The sequence below is a fragment of the Pseudomyrmex gracilis genome, unplaced genomic scaffold, assembly GCF_002006095.1.
Source record: "Pseudomyrmex gracilis isolate BER0280 unplaced genomic scaffold, ASM200609v1 scaffold_217, whole genome shotgun sequence".
Classification (NCBI taxonomy): Eukaryota; Metazoa; Arthropoda; class Insecta; order Hymenoptera; family Formicidae; genus Pseudomyrmex; species Pseudomyrmex gracilis.
The window spans coordinates 91,143-111,553 of NW_018020801.1; the positions used below are offsets into that span (position 1 = coordinate 91,143).

Sequence of the window (20,411 nt, forward strand, 5' to 3'; positions counted from 1 at the left end):
ATTTTCAACGCTCTTTTTCTTTTCTTGCTCAAACTCGTGTTGAGTAATAATGTGACGTAATGATCATAAACCGCGATGAATTAAAGTAAAAAAGATTTTTTCTGAGAATTTCTTTGTCCATTGTACGTGCGAGAAGAGAAAAAACTTGAAAAACTCGGAGAAGAAAAATTTTTTACATATTTTCGAGACTGATTAGAAAAAAATCTGGAAAAAGAAAAAAAAACTCACCCTCGCCATCGCGACTCGGGGTCGATAGACGAGATCGTCGAAGGCCGGTCTGTCCTTGTTGTCGACGAGCTCCCTGAGTTCCGTCAGCAACGTCAGCTTTTCGTGAGTGTTGAGCAGATCGCCCAAACTGATGACCAGCTCCTCTATGGTTATCCTCCTCGATCTGTAGTCCGCAAGGAGCTGCGAGAGCGCCGCTCGCTCGCTTCTGGCGAGAACAACCCTGGCCTTCTCCTCCACCATGGCAGCGGTTGCTGCCGAAATTGTGTGACTTCTGTGTCGCCACTCATTCGTGCTGTTATTTAAATATAGATTAGATTAAACGCAAAATAATTGAAGCGTCAAGACAGAGAGACAAATGTTAATTTATGCTTTAATGTCTTATTTATTGCTTGCCGGTATTATTCTTTACGTAACAGTTCGATTTACTACTTCATAAATATTTTTATTTCTATTTTTGATAAGAAATCATTATTTTAAAAATTTACAAAAAAAACACTCAGAAAGAAATGTGTCTGATATATTAACTTAAATGAGATTTTACTCGTTTCCAAAAACTAATCGGATGGTTTGCCGTAGAGTATTGAAATTTACTTTAGCGACCCTTTTGTCGGAGATATAAATTTAATTTAAAAAGTTATAATCAGTATTAATTCAATTATAACCAACTCATTGGCCAAATATTATTCTTGTATCATGAGAAGTTTAAATTAGAACTATATTATGTGTGTGAGCGCCACAGATTAATACACATATATATATATTTTATCATTTAATATTGTTTAATGCGCTATATACATATATATATACTCTTCTCTCTCAGCTAACTAGTTTGCAAATAAAAAATTTATATCGTGATGTGTTGAAAAAAATATTATTTAAATGTTTATATTACGCGACTTACGCGGGACTCGGTGGACGATGATTCGGCGGACTGTCCAAGAGCAGAGGATCGTGATCGGGATAACGAGAAGTCGGGATCACTATTGGCTGGCTGGTGGTGCACGAATGAGGCACTTTGCCGACGTCGCGTATTAGCAAGCTCATTCTCTTGTTGGTCTTGAGAATCTGGACCGCTTCGTCGTGCGTCGCCTCCTCGAAGTTCTGTCCGTTCACTTCGATAATCTGATCGCCTACCTGCCGATCACATCACGAGAAATCATCTTGCTGTAGAAATATCGCGCTCGTCGAATTTGTTTTCGCGATCTCTCTCAAGAAAATTTCTTGACGCAGAATATAAAATTTTACAACAAAAGACATGGATTTCAAAAAAAAAATTCTCACGAGAAGACCGGCGCGATCGGCAACGCTGTCCTTATCGACGCCCGTCACGTAGATACCGAGGCCGTATTCGAGACCACCCCGGATCATCAGACCCAGAGACTGGCCGGGTTCGATGCAGAGCTCGACCTTCCGTGTTCTTGGTCCGTAACGGGAATCACGGGGTGGATGTTGAGGCGGCGGAGACGCCGGACGACCCTGGCGATCCATCCAGCTGCAAGAATTCGGACGACCCGACGACTGCCACACGGGATGTGCACGGCAGCGGGGATCCAACGCAGGCCCGCGTACCGTCATGCTAAGGGTTCTGCAGGACTTTAGCATCTGTCAGAAGCGAGAAGGGGAAAGATGGCGTAAAATATCGAGAAAAAATAGAAAAGAATTTATTTTAAGAAGATCAGGTTTTGTTATTTACATGAAAAAAAATGTAAAATTGATTTGAATGAAGTTGATTACGTTTAAGCGGATAAATTAAGAAGAATTATATTTTATATCTTTAAAAGTGAAGAAAAAAAGTATTCCAATTATAAGAGCTGACGGAAAATCTCTTGCGCAAAAATGCGCAGCGGGAGGGATGGTTAATGAAAAAAAAAAAAAAAAAAAAACTAGCGGAATCTCCGAAACGAGCTGTCTACAGGTAAAGTAGATGCAGTTTAACGAGTTAAACGCGCCAGACGCGCGTTTCTCTCGACGGTGACGCCACTCACGGCAGCCAGCAGGATATCGATTCTCCTGGTGGCGCGCACCCGTGACGTCACATCCTACTCTATCCTTGACCCAGCCCGGATCTCGCCGCGGACGTCCTTAGGATCTCGCGCTGGTTCAAAAGATGCAAGAGAGTGAGGTTTTTCTTCTCGTTCCTCGGCGGCACGTCTAATCCTTCCGCGACCCGTTTTCCGCGCTCGCTGGATGCCGGAAAGTAAGGAAGCATAAAAATGTCGTTTCGCGTTTCTCGCCAAATACGACGCGTCGCGTCCGCGACGATGGGGCAAAGTTGCATTTGGCAAATTGTGTTGGTCGCAAGGTCTCACAGGTGTGTGTTCTTCTTCCCCCGCGACGTGTCGTAAAACGTGTGTCCCCGTCTCTCTGTTTTGCTATTCAATTTTTCGCCCGTCGAATTGTGTTATGTAAATTGAACAACACGCCGTTTTACACGCGAAAGAAAGATACGAATGTTTGAAAATTTTTTTCTTTTACCTTTTTACAACGATTATTTTTATCAGCTTTGAAGATTCCCAAGACTCGAGTTGGAGTGAAAAAAAAAAACAAAGTCAGAATTCAAGTTTTCACATTTGATACAACGATCGCGACGTAATACGGTTTCTTGTTTGTTCGCGCAAAGACGTTGTTTGATTTTTGTAAGTAAACAATTAATTTCCGACAGTTTGCGGAGTCAACTCTTATCGGAGCATCGGCGAGTGGGGTTTGTTTCTTCGTGACTGTTTAATGCCGAAGGAAACTCTACCGGGATTACTATCTTGTTTTGCAACTTGAAGAGGACTTACGTATAATTATTGTTAGTTTGGCGAAATATAAGCATTTCTAGGACACGAGGTAGAATACTTGCTCGAGTTATAAATTTTCTCTTCCCTCCGCGCGCGCGCTCAATTATCGGTCGCTCTTCTCGTCAGTACATACAGACAGCATCCGCGGAAGCGTGTGTATTATGTAAAGAAAATAAATGACGGGGGAGATTTCGTCGGAAAGGCGCCGAGACGCCTGGCGCCGGTCACGTCGTTCCTCGTTCTTCTCGTCGTCGTCATCGTCATCACGTCGTCGTTGTCGTTGAAGGAGGTAAAAGGCAGAAAATAAACGAAAGAAGAACGGTTACCTTGCTTGCTCTCTCGAATGTGCCGCCATTGTTTGCGTAGCGTTTACACGTTCCCGGCATTTACGCGCAGAACGTTTAAGCTCTTTCGCAAGCATCCGCTCGACGAGATAACGAGTCTCCGAGTTGCCACCGTTATTCTTTACGGGCTTTCTTTACGCCGATGAATGTCGTCGCGCAATTTAATCCGGTTTATGTTTTTGATCCGCGTGTTCAACAGAGGATCGCGAACTCTCTTTCTCTCTCGGTTCCGGGAGCCGAAAAGTTGTGACATTAAAACAATTATCAGAAGGAATTGAAACGTAATATCCGATTCGCATCTCCATAAATCTACATTTTTTTCATTGCAAGTAGTTTTTCAATAATTTTGTATTTATTGACTCTTGTTTGTGATGATCTCAAGACTGATCGCGTTTCGTGTATACAGGACTTCACAAAATCATAAATTGCATATATTTAACAGTTTTATCGATGCTACTCCCTCCCGAATGTCAAGCTTTCTCTCATGTTAAAAATTCATTAATTGTATATTCGTCGACTTTTATTGCGATCTCAAAGATGATCGCGTTTCGCATATAAGATTTGAAATTTGTAAATTTCAATATTTAAAAGTTTTATCTTCTTTCTTGAATGCCACGAGCTCTCGCCTCGCGTTATATAAAATCATATTTATTTATGCAGTTATTTATTTATGTATTTATGTATGCGTACACGAACAAAAAAATGATGTTGAATCAACAGTATCAGTTTAATTGAAATATATCCTGTTGATGCAACATCAATAGTATTGGACTACACACAGCAGACAGTTGCTTTAAGAATCTAGACATTAAATTAATCGCATATGCAAATTGAATGAACTATTTATTTTTGTGGCAGCCCGTGACATCAACTTTAATTGAATCAACTTCATTATTTTTTCTGTGTACATAGCTATTTCGTCCGAATTGACGTGCTACGAATAAAAAGTATCCAATATCGTACGCGTTACGTGCGCGTGAAAAATGCATCGCGCCTTTTTTTTCGTGCGCGGATCATATTTTCACGCGTCACTCGCGCGGATATTATATATAGTTCTGTCTTATTCAGCTGTCGCGAGAGAAGCGCGAGAATAATTCACTGAATAAAAAAACGACACGGTGAGACGTCGCACGCGGATTTATTGAGTCTCACGATTGATAATAATATAATCAAAGGTAAACCAATAATAAAGAAGCTAATGGAAAAAAACAAATGAAGACACGTCACATCGACGCGAAATGAAAGAAATATTTCATCCGGAGCGTTAATTCATTCGCGCTGTTTTTTTTTATCTCCGAAATGTATGCTAAACCGAAGAGGTTTTTTTCTATTTAAAGTATTAAACTTCGGAATATGGAAAAAAATGACGAAAAAAGAAGAAAAACCGAAGATGGACTTGCTTGAATATTTTCCTGTCATACATGTAAAGTTTAGAAAACAATACGACCGAGAGTACATAGTCGATCGATTTGACTCACTGAAGAGTGAGAGAGAGAGAGAGAGGGAGTCGACATATTGCAAAAGACACGAGGAAGAGTAATCACACAAGGGTGGATATAGATCGTCACGACTCGTTCGCTCATCCTTCTGTGACTGCAATTTTTCCGGAATACATTTGGCCCCATAGGTCTTTACAACTCGCGACCTATATCTTTCGCTTTCGTTGCGCGCGTTATATATCGATCGCGTAAATTCTTCCCGTAATATATAACAGAACGTAATAAGTATATAAAATACAGGGTAGCGTTTCTCGCATTTATCGAATTCATTGTCGTCGTAACAATTGATTCTCCCGTTACCTCGAGATTTCAATACAAAATTGAAATGCCGAATCTCTCTCATTTGTATTCTGTCAATTTTGGCATTTAAATCGAAGTTTCTTCGTCTTCTGTCGATGTGATTCTCTAAGTTGAAACTTTCCTCGAGATTTTTACCACATTAAGATTCACTTCAAACTTCGAGTTTCTCTGTTTTGACTTTCGCATTATTCCGAAGAGGAACGTTCGTTTGTTCGTCTTCTCTGGTTGTCTTTAATATTTGCCGCTTTAACGCTCGAAAAAAAGAGGGGAGGGGTCGAAAAGGAGTCAACGCTTAAACTTTATATGCGCGAATGTATTCGCTTAGTGTTTGCCACTTGCAAGCGTCAAGCACGCAAACCGGGGGGTGCCAATGATATTCCCTCGAATCGTTTACTGTGTGTACATCAAAGAGCGTTCTTCAACAGTACTCCGGAATAAAGGTTCCCAAACAACGTTTCTCGGCTCTCACATTGCGCAATTTATATACAAAAATATTACATTTCAGAAGTGCGAAGCACCGAGAATCTCACAACAAAGTTACAAAACGTGAATCGCAAGCATTTTTTACGAAATGCTGCATATTTTTTAAGTCGCTAAAAAAACATTGTTCAACGAACTGTTGTTTCAAAGACGGACTTACAATATTGAAAAGAAAACGAAATAATCGCGTTGTAAATTCTTGGATAGAATTTATTCATTTTTTTTCTTTTTTTTTCTACGCGAGTATGGAAAACAAAAGGTTATGTAAAAATAGATAAAATACTAAAGAGAGCAACGTGAGCTAAAAAAGAATTGAGGAACACTGGCGAGAGAGGAATGCCGGGGGGAGACGAAAAGGGACGAGAATAGGTGAGAAAGGAAACAGCTGATTTCGCGACAGAGAGAGAGAGAGAGAGAGTGCGCGCGCGGTTCATCCGTTCGTGGTTATATTTGCGCGCGCGGATTTAGGAACACTCCACGTCCCAGTCGCCTCTAATCCGGTTGAGAGCCGGACGATAGCGAGGTGAGGGATCGATGAGACCGTCCCTAAGGTCAGTCGTAAATATCAGATGCATCCGCGCGATTACTCGCAGGCTGCCGCCCGGCTTTGGAGAGAAAGAGAGAGAGAGAGAGAGACAAGAGGAGGACTTTTAATTGGAACGGTCCTATATAAACGACATATCGCTCACTTTTATAGTCCCTACCCTTTTAATTCTTTTTTTTTCTGCGCAAAAAAGTCTTTAATTATCGCGCAAAAGAGACGAAAAAGCGTCCATGAATGACGATCGATCGATCGAACGAGGTTTCGCGATTTATTCCGCCGCTTTGTCAGAGAGCACACACTGTTTATACTTATTCGAAATTACACCGTTCCATTTGCGTAGGTCGATTTGTTGAAATTACGCGTTCTAAAAATTCGGATATTTTTTTTAACTCACTCGCGTCACCGAACGATATTTTTGCTTCGAAAAATTTGAATTTCGAACAAATTATCGCGAACTTTTGAAATTGACGCACGATCGACGCTGTTTTTCAATCTCGTCGGATGTGTAATTGAGCTGCGATCATGTTTGACGCGTAAATAGTCAATCGGAAAATTAAATACAATTTGCGCGCAACCACGCGTAAATGTGAAGAAAATCGGAAAAATTCAAAATTGTTATAATAAAAGAATTTCGGCTAAAGTAAAAGCTGAGCTTGTCTCGAAAGTTGGACTTGATTCACTTCGGTTTGTGCAGAGTGCGACGTGTGGTAACTCCCTCTCGACCGGCGCTATCTCTTTGTTTCACGTGTACGTCTACGTGGTCGCTAATAGAGCTTGATGAAAATAGAAGATTGCGAGACGACAACATCAAGGACGGAAGAGAGAAAGAGTAGAGAGAGAGAGAGAGAGTGAACTAAAAGTTGGGCACTCACTTTGAGAGCCTCCTCGTGGGTAACCGCGCGGAAGGGCGTGCCGTTCACCTCCAGGATGGTGTCACCTGGCCTGAGTCCAGCGCGTTCAGCCACCGAACCTTCTTCCACCCTCGAGATGTAGACGCCCACCCCTGAGAACAGTTCGCAGACTTTCCATCAGGCCGGTCAAGGCTGTTTCATCGTTGTTTTTTTCGCGATCACAAGTGCCAGCTAAATCATTCCGCCCATGACGCAAATGTCCCTTTTTTTTGCGAATGAACAAAAGATTTAGTTTAATTAACAGACACGAGAGAACAAACGGGACGCACATGAATGAATTGGTGTTACGAATAAAGTGATTTCGAACAGATTTGCGCGTAAGAAGATGCCGTTATAAAATTCTATAGAATTTATCAAATTTTTTTGCCAGATATTTTTAGTGAAATTAATATCACTAAAAAGCGATCGTCTCGTTTAATATGTGAAAGCCAGAAACCTGTTGTTGTCGGCTACTGTGTGTAATTTGGCACTCAAGTTTTGGCAGAGCTGGTTAAAACTCTCTCTCTCGCCGATATGTACTTGTTGAACCGGACGTGATAAACGCCATGGGCAGAAATATGTACCGCGTGTGTGTGTGTGTGTGTGTAAATAAGAAAGAAGAATGAGAAGAAAGAAAGTTCGGATGCATGAAATGTGTAATGAATACGAAGAAGATTGCGAAAGTTTAGCACGTAAGAGTGTGTGTAATCTCTCTTATGTGTAGCAACACTTTGACTTTATATATATATACATATATATATATATGTATATATATATATATATATATATGACGTCATATATATATATGACGTGTGTGTATTCAGAGACAGAGAAAGAAAAGCATGCATATAGAGTTTTTGAATAATCGATAGAAATTGTGATGACTGCATCGCAATATGTGTGCATCGTGCTCACGTTGTTATGCAATTCCAATGCTCGTGTGAATGTATACATATAGACACATATATGTATGTATATATGTGCACGTGTGTGTTTGTATATATTTTAAAAGATATATTTTCTGTGTTAAAAAAAAAAAAACTCGATAATTACTGAACGAAACTTTCGAAATTAATCACTGTTTGTTTCGTTGTAACATTTCGAGAAATACAACAAATCTTTCTACGAGAATTATATAAAATACATACATTTTTAATAAGAGTTGCAAAATCAAGAACACATAAGAATATTAAGTAACATTTTCACGTAAGAGCTGGTTTCTCTCTCAAAAAAAAAAAAAATTGAAAATAGGATACGTTAACTAAAAAAAACTAAAAGTAATAATAATTATTTAAATAAAAAATAATGCATTATTTTTGTTATTTGCAAACATATAAAATAAGTTTTTCCTCACTGCATTTCACAGCAAAACATTTACAAAACAGTCTGTGATTATTTATGATGAAAAACTCAAGGAAACTCGAGGATTGAACTGCATTTGTACAGTTCATGCGGTGTTGTTTGTTACGTGATTGTGCCGTGACGACTTTTATCGTCGTCGAAATCTATTTAGATTGACATAATTATTCAAATGACAGAATAAATAAAAGTTGTGTGTGTGTGTATGTACTGTTTCTTATCTCATAGAATAATTTAAAAAACTGTGAGTAAACTTGAGTGAGAATGTTTTTAACTGTAATTTAAGACACAGAACGTACAAAAAATTTCAAATAAATTAAATCTCTCAATAATTACGCGTATAGTATTTAATCGAATCGACGTGAAAGTTGCTATCGAGTTACGCAAAGTTACGGAAAAGATTAATCTTTACTTCTTGTAAGTCTCTGTTTGAACTATATCGCATTTGAAATTTTTATCCAGCCTCAGAAAACTTATCACCGTTAATCCTGCAAAACTCGTACGTACGTCTTCAAAAATTAAACTGTTACGAAATTCGTTGCTAACATACGTTGTCTTGCGCAAAGCCCCGACATATGGAAACATATATAGAAATTACCGAATTACTTATCGATCCGTCGAGTTTTCCTTGAAACAGAGAGCGTAAAAGATAAATAATAAACGACCGTCGTTCCGCGTACAACGGAATAGTTATTTTATTTATTTTTTCTAACGCAGCTGCGAGATTCTATTCTCCGCGTGTGAAAGAAACTATTTTGGAAAACTTGTCGCGATTTCCTCCGAAACCAACGCGTTCGTTTTATTCGACGTTAATACGTTTTAAACTTCTGATGGTTTTTGTTTCTAATATCTAGTACGAACATATTATTGCAATTGAATTAACGCGAAGTTTCGTGATCGTGGCGCACACACAAATGTGTATGTATATTTATTTATATATATATATATATATGAGAGCAAAGACTTTCTTCTCTACGCACTTCATGTATATACCACTAACACGCATATGCATTGTACATTCATGCAACGAGCTGTCGGGCGTGCCACAAAGTTATAGAGAGAAGAAGTAGCTTTTCTGACAGATACTCGTGGTGCGAGATGCGTTTTCTAACCCCCTCCTTTCTCTTGTTGAAGTTACCTGACTGCGCTTCTGTGGTACAGCGAAACAGAAAATAAGAATGACACAACGCAAGTTGGCTTATTCTCGATCTCAACCGGTCGATCGCGAACGATGACGAGATCCGCAAAGAAGTTTGCAGGTTTTTTTTTTTTTTTGAAATTGTGGCTGCCTTCTACGGTTTTTTTTAGAAGAAGTGTCTGACATAACAAGCGGAAATGTATTAAATATATAAATTGTTCAACTTAGTTCGTTAGTTAAATATTCGTAAATTGAACAAACATCAATTGTGGAATAAACTCGCGCATTGCGAATCGATTTTAGAAAAGTAATTATCAAACATTTCTGTGCAGAATTTGGTTTTTTTTTATCATATTTGCGACACGAGCAAATAAGTCGAGACGCAAAAGTTGAAAAAAAAAAATTTTTCAACTTTTTCGCAAATTTCGTCATCGTTTGAAACGAAGTTTCATAAAGATGTGATTTTCAAGGCGCGCGAGAAGCAAGGATCTTCCTCAAGTGCCGCTCGGAGAGTCTTCCGAATTTTGGGGGGTTTCACGCTCGAAATCTCACGGCTGTACACACAAAGCTCGTACGTCAAGCGATGGTTTAAGCGCGAGCGTGTTTGCGGTGATTGTGTGCGTGATTAAGCGTGACATTTAATACTCGCAGTTCTCTCTCGCCAGTGACGTATAGCACGTCGTTACAACTGACAGAGTTGTCGAATCATTACGTTTGATTTTAAATTTCTCTTCTATACCGTCGCGTTGTGCAATTTTCAAGACTGGTTCTGTAACTTAACGACGAGCGGGTGAAACTAACTAGTTTTTTTTTTACTCAAAACGTACCACTATTTGTTAATTATTTTCCGTGTACGATTTTTTTGAAATAGTGCGAAATAAAAAATCTGTCTGGCTCTTCTTCTTCCCTCTCTCGTTTTTCTACGGAAAACTACACGTACGTGTCAATTTAAAACACGCATGTTCAGATTCGCGCAGACTTCGCGAGAAGAAATGGAGTCTAAATCTAAATAAATTTATTGTTAAAAAAAAACTGCGAGGATTTAGTAAGTTCGACATCGTAAAACCAGATATATGTTACTTTTAACGATTGTTAAGGGCGGCATCTCTTGAACATCTTTGCCTCGTCGCGCAGATTCTCTTGTGTATTCAAAGTCCTTTTCGCATGTATATGTAAGCTGAGGAATCTTTCTGGAAAATGTCCGAGAAGAATAATTCTATGTTTTGAGTACTGACAAAATATTAAATCTTTTTTTTTTATTAAACAAAATATCTGTCACACTGTTGTTGACAGATTTTTTTTATACAATTCATTACAAACGTTTGGAAACTTCATATTTCTCGCATTGTTATATTTACATCATTTTACATTACATTTGTTTTCTTTTTTTCTATTACCTATATTACATTAATAAGGAAATTAACTTGAGAGTTAAAGATAAATTAATGTATTATAATTAATAGCTATGCTAATGTTTCTTCAAATACAAATGCAAAACTTGGACTTTTCCGACAATTGAGTTCTCCAGAAAGATTTAAATGAAACGGCGAACTCCGGCCGTCAGATTTCCGGCGCAAACGCGTTTCGATGGGTCGATAGCTCGTTATCCCATCGACCATCGAACGGCAAACCGACCGGAATTCCACCTCCGTAAAAAAGGGAAGAAAATAAGAGGAAGAGGGAAAGAGTTTGTGCAAAACGCGCATGTTCCTTCTCTATCGAGTTCTCGCGTGCAAACAATCGTCGCTGCGGCGGAAAACGATGCTTAACGATTGTGAAAATGTTTTCTCCACATTTGAGTTTCGTCCTCGCGACGGTAAAAATCCCATTTTCTATCGCTGTCGTTAATCGACCGTAAATGTTTTGCTTAGACATATAATACATAAGAGATATGACTCTAAAGAGCAAGAAAAATCAAATAAGTAGATCAGATAATTTTCACGCGAATTGATGTCACTAGTAGTTAAATTAATTTCTGCGAATTTCCATACAGGGTGATTTTTTAAAAACTTTCCAGCTGATTATCTCGAAAAGTATGAAAGATACAAAGAAAAAGGTAAAATACGTGTTTCATGATTTCGAGGAAAGAAAAAAACGGCATTATCAGGTTTTTATTTAGAAAGCATTTTCGAGATTATTTGAAGGTCAACTTTGTTTTTCTTTTTTTTTCTTTTTTTTTTTTTTTTTTTTTTTTGTAAGTGGAAATCTATATTTTTTATTACAAGATTTTTATTCACGCAAGAAAACAAGCAACTTTTTTGTAAGAAACATTTGTTTTATCCGAGCATTATTTTCGGAGATAATTAAGAAAATAGCAAAGCATAGTTACTGCATAAAAATAAATAAAAAGACTTTATTATTGCATGAAAAATAACGGAGAATACTTTGAACGCTTATTGTGATTCTTTGCAATTATTTAATCGTTGCTTAATCATTCATCTAATTACTTAATTATTTATCTATCTTAAACTCTAAATTCTTATTATTTTCATAATTATCTCCGAAATTAGTGATCGGATAAAACAATGTTTCCCACAAAAGTCGTTCGTTTTTTTGCGTAAAATAAAATCCTGCTGATAGAAAATATAGGTTTCCGTTTAAAAAGCCAAAGTTGACCTTTAAATGATCTTGAAAATGTTCTCCAAAAAAAACTGATAATGCCGTTCTTTTTCCCCTTAAAATCATGGAACATGTATTTTAGTTTTTTTTTCTTTTTTGTATCTTTTTCATACTTTTCGAGATCAGTTGAAAAGTTTTCAAAAAATCACCCTGTATATATACAATATTAATTTCTGAATTTACTTTTTATATATAGTATCGAAATGTTAAATGTGTTTTACGTTTTTAAGAGAATAAATGTACGTTAAGTAGATTAATTGAAAAAGTGCGTTTTGTAATTTATATAATTATTTGTCTAGGAAAAATAACAATTTATTCTTTTTGCAGTTTTTTTTTAGAAAAACAAATTTCCACATATATTTTTAAATGTTCGCTTTTCGTTGTCTAAATATACTTTAAGTAATGGGAATAATAAAACGAGCACTTAGTGCCAGCATGTTCCGTCGCGAGGACAAGGACGATTCGTCGATTTATGCGGAAGCACGTACAAGCGCAAGGTGTCGAGACACGATATATATGGGTGCCAACCGAGGTGACTTAGGCACGCAGCAAGAAAAAGTAATCAAGGAAACAAGTTGTCAGCGATAAGTGGCAAAAGCGAGTCGTCCGGTCGACTTGTCGGCCGACGAGTTCCGTCGTCTCGATTGCAAATCAACGTGCTCAAAACAAACAAATCGGTGAAGAGTCTTATTATTATTTGCATATTATGTATAAAAAGCAAAATCAATCAAGTTCGTATCTAGAAAAACGTCGGACGATTTAGAAAACGGTTTGAAAAATAATTGTTATGAATTAATTTAATTTGATTTACACTGAGATAATATCGCGCATCTACATATCAGCGATTGATTCTTAATGTTTTCTATGTTATCTCTCAGATATTTCTGATCTTTATTTAGAAAAGAAAAAAATTCTGAGCAAACATGTTCTTAAGGCCGGCCTCTTTAAAGTTTAAGCAAACTCGAACTGCGCACGATACAAAACCGGACGACTCGCGAAGAGCGAACATAGCGCAGTTATCGTGCATCGCGCACGATGCTCGACATGAGAGGCTTTTTCGACTTTTCAACTTCCGTAGGAGTGCGAAGAAAAAAACTAATGAGTAAGAAACCGCTGCTGGGAGAGAAAAGAAGTACCTCGTTCTCGAGGCACGAAGTACGGCGACGGGGGTAGCCTGAAGGTATTTCGGATCTCACCTGCGTCCTTGCCACCCTTCACGCAGATGCCAAAGCCATGGTGAGAGTCCGGCGGATCTCTCGTCATGGTGATTGTCCTTACGGTGAGCTCTTGAAGACTGAGCGGCTGAGCGATCGGCGATGTGGGCGGGTTCCCCGGCGATTGCTGCTGCTGCTGCTGCTGCTGTTGCTGCGACTGCTGCGATTGCTGTTGCTGTTGCTGCTGCTGCTGCTGCGAGCCGGACGAGGTCGGTGTGCCGCGTACCGTCGTGACGCTCGCGGGACTCGACGCCGGTGATCTACGATCGGTCTGACGTCGCTCCGAGACGCTGCTGCCGAATAGCCTGGAGATAAAAGTCGTAGATTCTTTAGCAGAGCGCTTTGAACGTATCTGTTATTAATAATCTCAATAAAAAAATCGAGCAATATATTTTATCACAAAATATTTTATCTACTCGAGCTTTTGCTCTTTACAATTCGAACAAAAGCGCCGAGAAAGAGACCCGGAAACTATCTCGCAAAGATTCGACGCGAAATAAATACTGTAACGGCACTTTGAAATTCCTCCGAGAATTTATGACGATATAGGCAACTTAAAAATGAAAGATTCACCGATCTTGATCCGAGTCGTAAATTTCACGAATTATGTTTTTATAAAGAAAGACAGGCTAAATGTACGTAAAGACTCTTTGCGATCCCGAGTCGTCGGATTTGCATAATTCGATTTCGAATTATGGATCGGAAATCGAATCCGATCACGGAAGATCCGGGGGGGGTTTGCTCATCGGTGTCGTCATCGTACGTACCTGAGCACCTGTTCCGGGGAGATGGCACCGGTGCCGGCAGCTCCGTGGCCTCGATGCGATCTATAGGGAGTCGCGTGTGATGAATGATGATGTGGCGCGCTGGGCGGTCGCTCGACGATGGTGTAATTGGTTCCGGGCGGGCTGTAGTAACCGCGATGCTGGCCGCCATGGTGGCGACCGGTGCTCGCGGTCTCGAGATCCTCGGCCTCGTAACAGCCGCCGGTGCCGCTCCGCAGGTAGTGAGAACCGCCACCGGTCCCACGCAAAGTAGTGAAGTGCGTGCCGGTGGTGCCGCCACCCCACTGCAGCTCCTGCAGCTCGGAACCGTAGTCCTCCGTGCTGCTGGCCATGCTGCTACCGATCGGCTCCTCGGTCACACCTGCCGATCGAGTAAAACGACCTTTTCACATTTTGTGTTGCATCAGTCGAGATTTAAGATTAAAAAAAAAAAAAAAAAACGAAGAAAACATGGATAGTGAAAAATTTTAACTTTTACTTTTGCGAAACAACAATAAGTGCTTTGCGACGGCAAACGTTGCGTCTCTCATCTGTTTGTTCGATTGAAATTAAACAAACTAACATTCTCTTTGTTTCATCGCACATTCGAGCTAGAGTTTGAATTTCGCTTTTTTGTTTTGCCTACAGCATTGTACTTGTTGGAAAGTGTGTATTTTTTGGGTTGTGCGAAATTCGAAGAGAACAAATTGGATTGGGAAATTGGAGTTGCATTTTAAAGAAGAGACCGCGCAAATGTTTAATCTACAAATATTTGCGTTAATATTTTACAATATGCGTTAATAAATTTGAACGCGGATTTTTTGTTTTTGTTTTTACACGCGGATAGAATTATAAATTAAAATTTGTATTACGTCTTGCGTGTGATTCAAAAAGCGATCAAAAAGCGGTTTGAAACACACAAAAAAAAAAAACATAAAAGCCGCGGCCTAAATTTCAAAACTGCCAGTTCAGATCGATCGAAGATTCTTCGCATAAATAAGTCAGAAGACGTCTCCGAGTCTTCCAAGAAGACATTTTCGTGTTAGCAAAGAAACCGTCTCGGCATTCAAATGCCACACATTAAGGCGACTGAAACTTTTATCACGATATAAGCGCTTGCTTCTTGAGCTTTTCTTCTTCGAGGCGGAAAACCGAACTTTATCAAAATGGAAAATGCGGGTAAGTTTCTGTCGCGCGAAAAAAATTGACGTGCGACTACCTTATATATAAAACCTCGAAGAAAAATTAATAAGATGTTAAAAAATCGCTTTTTCAGCGCAATTCGCTTTCGCGAACTCTTTCTTCGCGTCCGAGGAAAGATCGATGTGCTAATTTTTAGCTTAGCGTGCTACTTCGTTGCCACGCATATATCCATACACACAAATGTGCGAAATTCTCTGTGCTGTAGATATTCGAATGAATTGCTGATCGCACTCATGTTAATTTCAAATTGTCGAAGCTCGTTGAAGTTGTAATATAATTAATATAATTAATTATCGCGATAATGATGATGCGGTGTAATTAAGCGAATTGTACGTGCAGCAACTTGTGCGAATTATACGTTGATATGAAATTAATTAATCACAAATCTAAGACAGTTTCAAAATAAAATGATAGATTAGTTTCCACGGTCACCGCGCAAAAATTCTCAAAGTAAATTAACATTTTTTGAGATTAAAGCCAACAAACTTATTTAGCGACTAATTAATTTACTAATTAACCTTTAGACCGCCGGCATGATGCCGTATATGGTATCGCTGTGGTTTACCTTTCGAATTTGCCGTAAGCTGAGATAGAAAAATTTATTTATACATAATTAGCATGATAATGTATGCTACTGTATTGGAAGATTTTTGCAATTTAACGCCAAAAAAGTAATTAGCGATATGAAAAAAACTTAGAAACACCATTTTTCAAAATTTAAAAATCTTATAAATTTTTCATTTCCGTTTCCCGACGGGAACGCGCCGATCGGAGCTGGGTGAAACCTTAGAACACTCCACGCAATATAATAAATTCAATTTATATACAAATATTGCGGGAAAAATGTTATATTTTTAATCAGAAAATGCTGGCGGTCTAAAGGTTTAGTCTAAAAAACTTGTATATAAATAATTCATAATTTTGAAATCTCTCTCTTTATGCAAAAAAATTCTCGAGACATGTGTCTTGTGTTCGTGAAATAATACGTGAATATTCGCGATTTGTTTCTTCAGAGCGCGATTGATCATGTTTTTATTGATGCTATTAGTCCGAGTTGTGTATGTGTGTGTATGTGTCACGACACTTGAGTCAATCGCATTATCGATCGTCGCGCGGAACAAGAATAACGAGACAATTAAATCCGTCGCGAGAAACGACTTTCTTGTCGTGACCGTCCACTAGTGATCCCAAATAGTTTAGATACCATCTTTACGTGAGAGTCTCGCCGTCGCGTCGCGCGGTCACACAGTAATGGCATCATTTTCTGGGACAAACCTATTCTATCGTATCCTTAATGGATTCCGGAAGTATTCCGTTATCGCCGGAACGAAGTCCCGAAGTTTATCCCGGGAAAGATTATCGCTGGATAAAGCCGGATTGTTGTGTATGCGCGAACTTTTTCATCAATTTAGAAAAGAAATACGATACACGTTGAACAAACAAATCGAATAATAAATTCTTCTCTCGGATGGAAAAAATTCATCTAGATATATAAAGTTACCAGATGTAAAATAAATTGTTAAATAAAATTTACGAGTTTTTTTAAATGAAACAATTCGAAATGTATATACTTTTTACATGTACATTTTTAATTCGGCTTTAACTTTTATTTATTATTTTTCATTTTTGAGAAAGTAGGTTGTTTTACACATAAATATCATCAGATTACAGTTTGGTAAATCACGCAATAGCTGTGTAAAAAAACTATTTTAGCTGCGTACAAAAAAACCTCATGCATGTGTTTATATAACACAGTTGCGAGTTTGAGTTAAATAAATTCAAAATTCCCACAAACAAACGTTTAAATTCCCAATTCTTTCTCAAACGGTTTTTTCTCAACAAGAATAAGAGCTTTAACTTTTAAAAAACAACAATTATCATCGTTTTTTTTTTTTTTTAATTAAGTGCATCACGTTGTGAACAAAAAAAATGATAAAATAGCGAAAATGATAAATTTTTTAATTTCGAAACAACCGAGATCGTGTTCCAGTTACTTCGCGATTAAAATCCTCCGTTAATTCATTCCTTGTGCAAAGTACAAAAGCGCGGGTAACAACTTTCCGCCGATGGATTTGCCATTCGCTACTCACAATATACCCTAATTCCCTCATTCCCGGCTGACAATCGAGAGACAGTTTCACCTATTGCGAGATGGCTCGATCCCCCAACCTTGACACTGGGAAAGGCTTGTTTGCCGCCGGCGGGGACGGGAGAGTCGGAAGGCTTTACGTTGGAAGTCGCCTTCAACGTACCTGAAGAAGGGGGAGGATTGCCTGAAGAAGGAGGAAGAGGAGGAGGAGCAGGAGGTGGTGGTGGTGGTGGTTGGTTAGTAGGTGGGTGGGGGAGGTGGTGGGTTGTGTCGTGTCATGTACGAGGGTGGGTCGATCAATACTGCGGCTGTATACCTGAAGCCGGCTTCATTCAGTCGGCAGCCTCATTCCATCCTCCCTCCCTTTTCATCCCCCTGTCCGACGTGACTGTTATACCTATTTCGCTACCTGCTCCGCACTATACTCGGCGATTATAGTAGCACGTACTTGTTCCCGGCAAGATTCACAATTAGTGTCTCAAGTAGAACAGTGTGGCGGAACGATGTGCATACGCGTGCCAGAGAAATGAACAGTATAATATAGTGTGACGCGACGGTAATGAATTGTAATTTACGGCTCGCGAGAATGTAAAATCGGGAAAAAAAGGCAAACCTGGCAAAAAAAAAACAAAAATCTCGTCTTGTTAAGTCGCGCAAACGCACACAAACAATATTTATTTTTATCGCAAATTTGTTTATGTAAAACAAATTGTGTTAGTACAATTGTATATAATTTTGTGTGTGGGCGAAACTTGCTTGTCACCTTCTATACTCGGTCAACTAATAATTTATTTGCGCATTGACGAAAATAACCCTCGATCGACTCGTTTATCAATTTGCGAATGAATATTTTATATTCCACGAACTTCGTCGGCAACAAATTAATATTTTTACTTTGCGCACAAAAAACTCCATTTGAAGACAAATTTGATACAAATTACATTTATATAATTTTATATCTTCTTAAACTCATTTGTGTTCTCTCTCGAATTGTACTTTCACGGTTTTCTCTCTCTCTCTCTCTCTCTCTCTCTCCGACTTATTTTCTCTTTGAACATTTTATTTAAATTCAAGTCTCATGCGAGAAACACGCAAAGTTGTTTTCATTTTGCTTGATATTATAGAAACGAGATTATAAACGCGCGAAAAAAGGAAACGTGTTCGCGCGAATTTAGGAAATTCGCGAGACGAATTTATCGAGATATATTGTGTCCGAGTTGGGATAATTTCGGACGGTCGTGAACGCGATAACTAAAAGCGCCCTGGCGAAAGGTGAAAGGTAAGCGCAATACATTTTGCGCGTCATCCAATTTCCTTTTAAAGTTTGCGCAACCGTGCACACACGTAGCGCGACATAAAAGGCCGATTTTTCAGTGTTGTGTCTTTCTTTCCTCGCGACCGATATAATACAAACAATACGGTATCGATTACGCGGTAGCGTTAAATCGATAACGTTAAAAAAGACGAAACATCGTCTCCCGTCGAATGACGTTGCTCCGCGTCGATAAATCCGTAAAAATTTACATGTCGTTGCCCGCCTCGTGACCGACGAACGTTTTCATTTATACAACGTCGTTTTTTGCAAAAGAAGAGAAATTCGCGGCCGCGTTTTATGCAAATCGAAATGTATCTGCCGGGCATGCCCCGGCAAAGAAAAAATGCAAATTACAGACAGAGAAACCGAGTTTACATCTCGCTCCAACACGGTAAAGTAAAATTAATATCGTTAAACATATTAGCGATAGCTACGTTTCGTATTATATATTTCATTATTTCTTTATTTCAGCTGAAGTATGATAATGAAAGAACAACGCGCAAAGTGTCAATTAGAAACGAAATTAATTATCCGCACACCTGGATGCTGTTAAAATTTTTGACAGCGTGATATTTCGGTTTTAAAAGCTATTTTACGCGTACGTTTTACGCGGAAATTTTTGACGGCAAAAGTTTATATTTAAAGTTTGCAACGCATAACGCGACGGCAACGCGCGTTCATTATTCCCGAGGTCTGAGAGAGGCATTGTATTATGCAGCGCGCGCGCTCGTGCATTTAGACCGGTGGCTCGTTAAATGTTTCAACGCTTTGGAAAGATTTATTTATCGCGGCGTCGCGAAATGGCGAAAAGCGCCGCGACCCGACCGGAGAAAAGCTAGACGTGAATTGTTGCAAACGTTTCTATGTGTATATGGCGCAGCAAAATTTCGAATTCGCTCTTCGTGTGTATATAAATCAATTACGTTACACTCCTGTCACGTCTCGCGATCGCCCGACACGCTCGCGTATTGAGATTACAGTTGATCCTTTCGCTCCGCGATTCGCGGTTTTTTCGACGTATCACACATCATCGTCGAGAGACTTAAACAAAACGAATTGAGAAAAAAAAAACGTCCGATTCCACGCGACAAATATACTTTACAAAAGCTTCTTCTCTCTCTTGTGATGAAAAAATATTATGCAGAAAAATGTCGACAGAAATTATTCCTGTATTCAAATATATTGCATTGCAATGTATATATATTTTTTAAAAGAGTTCTCATGTAACAGTCAAAATGTTAAGCATTCTTTTAGAAGTTTTTTTACGAAGAATAATGAAACGCGATCTCTTTGATCTTTTTATATGTTATTATTTGAATCTTATAGTTTATAGAATTAAATTGTTTTGTTTTTGTTATAATTTATTAATTATTAGTTATATTTATTAATTATTTGTTGGAATTTTAATTATTTGCTTTCTGTGGTCAATGATGGCGCTTTGAAAAAAGGTGAAGATCAGCTCACACAATCATCTGAAACAAAAAAATTCCTAATCTAATACACTTGTCGCTGTCGCAGATAGCAGAATTGCTTATTTTTTTTGACCACTAATAAGCAAAACAAAACTTGCAATTTTCTGCTTCAAAGTTTAAATGGCCCTTCATTTTCTGTTTCTTTTTTATAAAATCTGCTATTTGCGATA

General features: G+C 38.6%; 1 protein-coding gene across 2 annotated transcripts in view; it reads right to left on the reverse strand.

Annotated features, from left to right (window-relative positions):
• Positions 1-20,411, reverse strand: part of LOC109858650 (whirlin-like) — a 67,181-nt gene that overhangs the window by 35,879 nt on the left and 10,891 nt on the right. For both annotated transcript variants that reach the window (XM_020436131.1, XM_020436130.1), the window contains exons 2-7: positions 14,166-14,544; positions 13,321-13,703; positions 7,051-7,181; positions 1,510-1,830; positions 1,130-1,362; positions 229-520 (exon numbers count right to left, since the gene is read on the reverse strand). In XM_020436131.1, coding sequence (XP_020291720.1) covers positions 229-520; positions 1,130-1,362; positions 1,510-1,830; positions 7,051-7,181; positions 13,321-13,703; positions 14,166-14,515 — 1,710 coding nt within the window. In that variant the 5' untranslated portion in view covers positions 14,516-14,544. The remainder of the gene's footprint in view (positions 1-228; positions 521-1,129; positions 1,363-1,509; positions 1,831-7,050; positions 7,182-13,320; positions 13,704-14,165; positions 14,545-20,411) is intronic.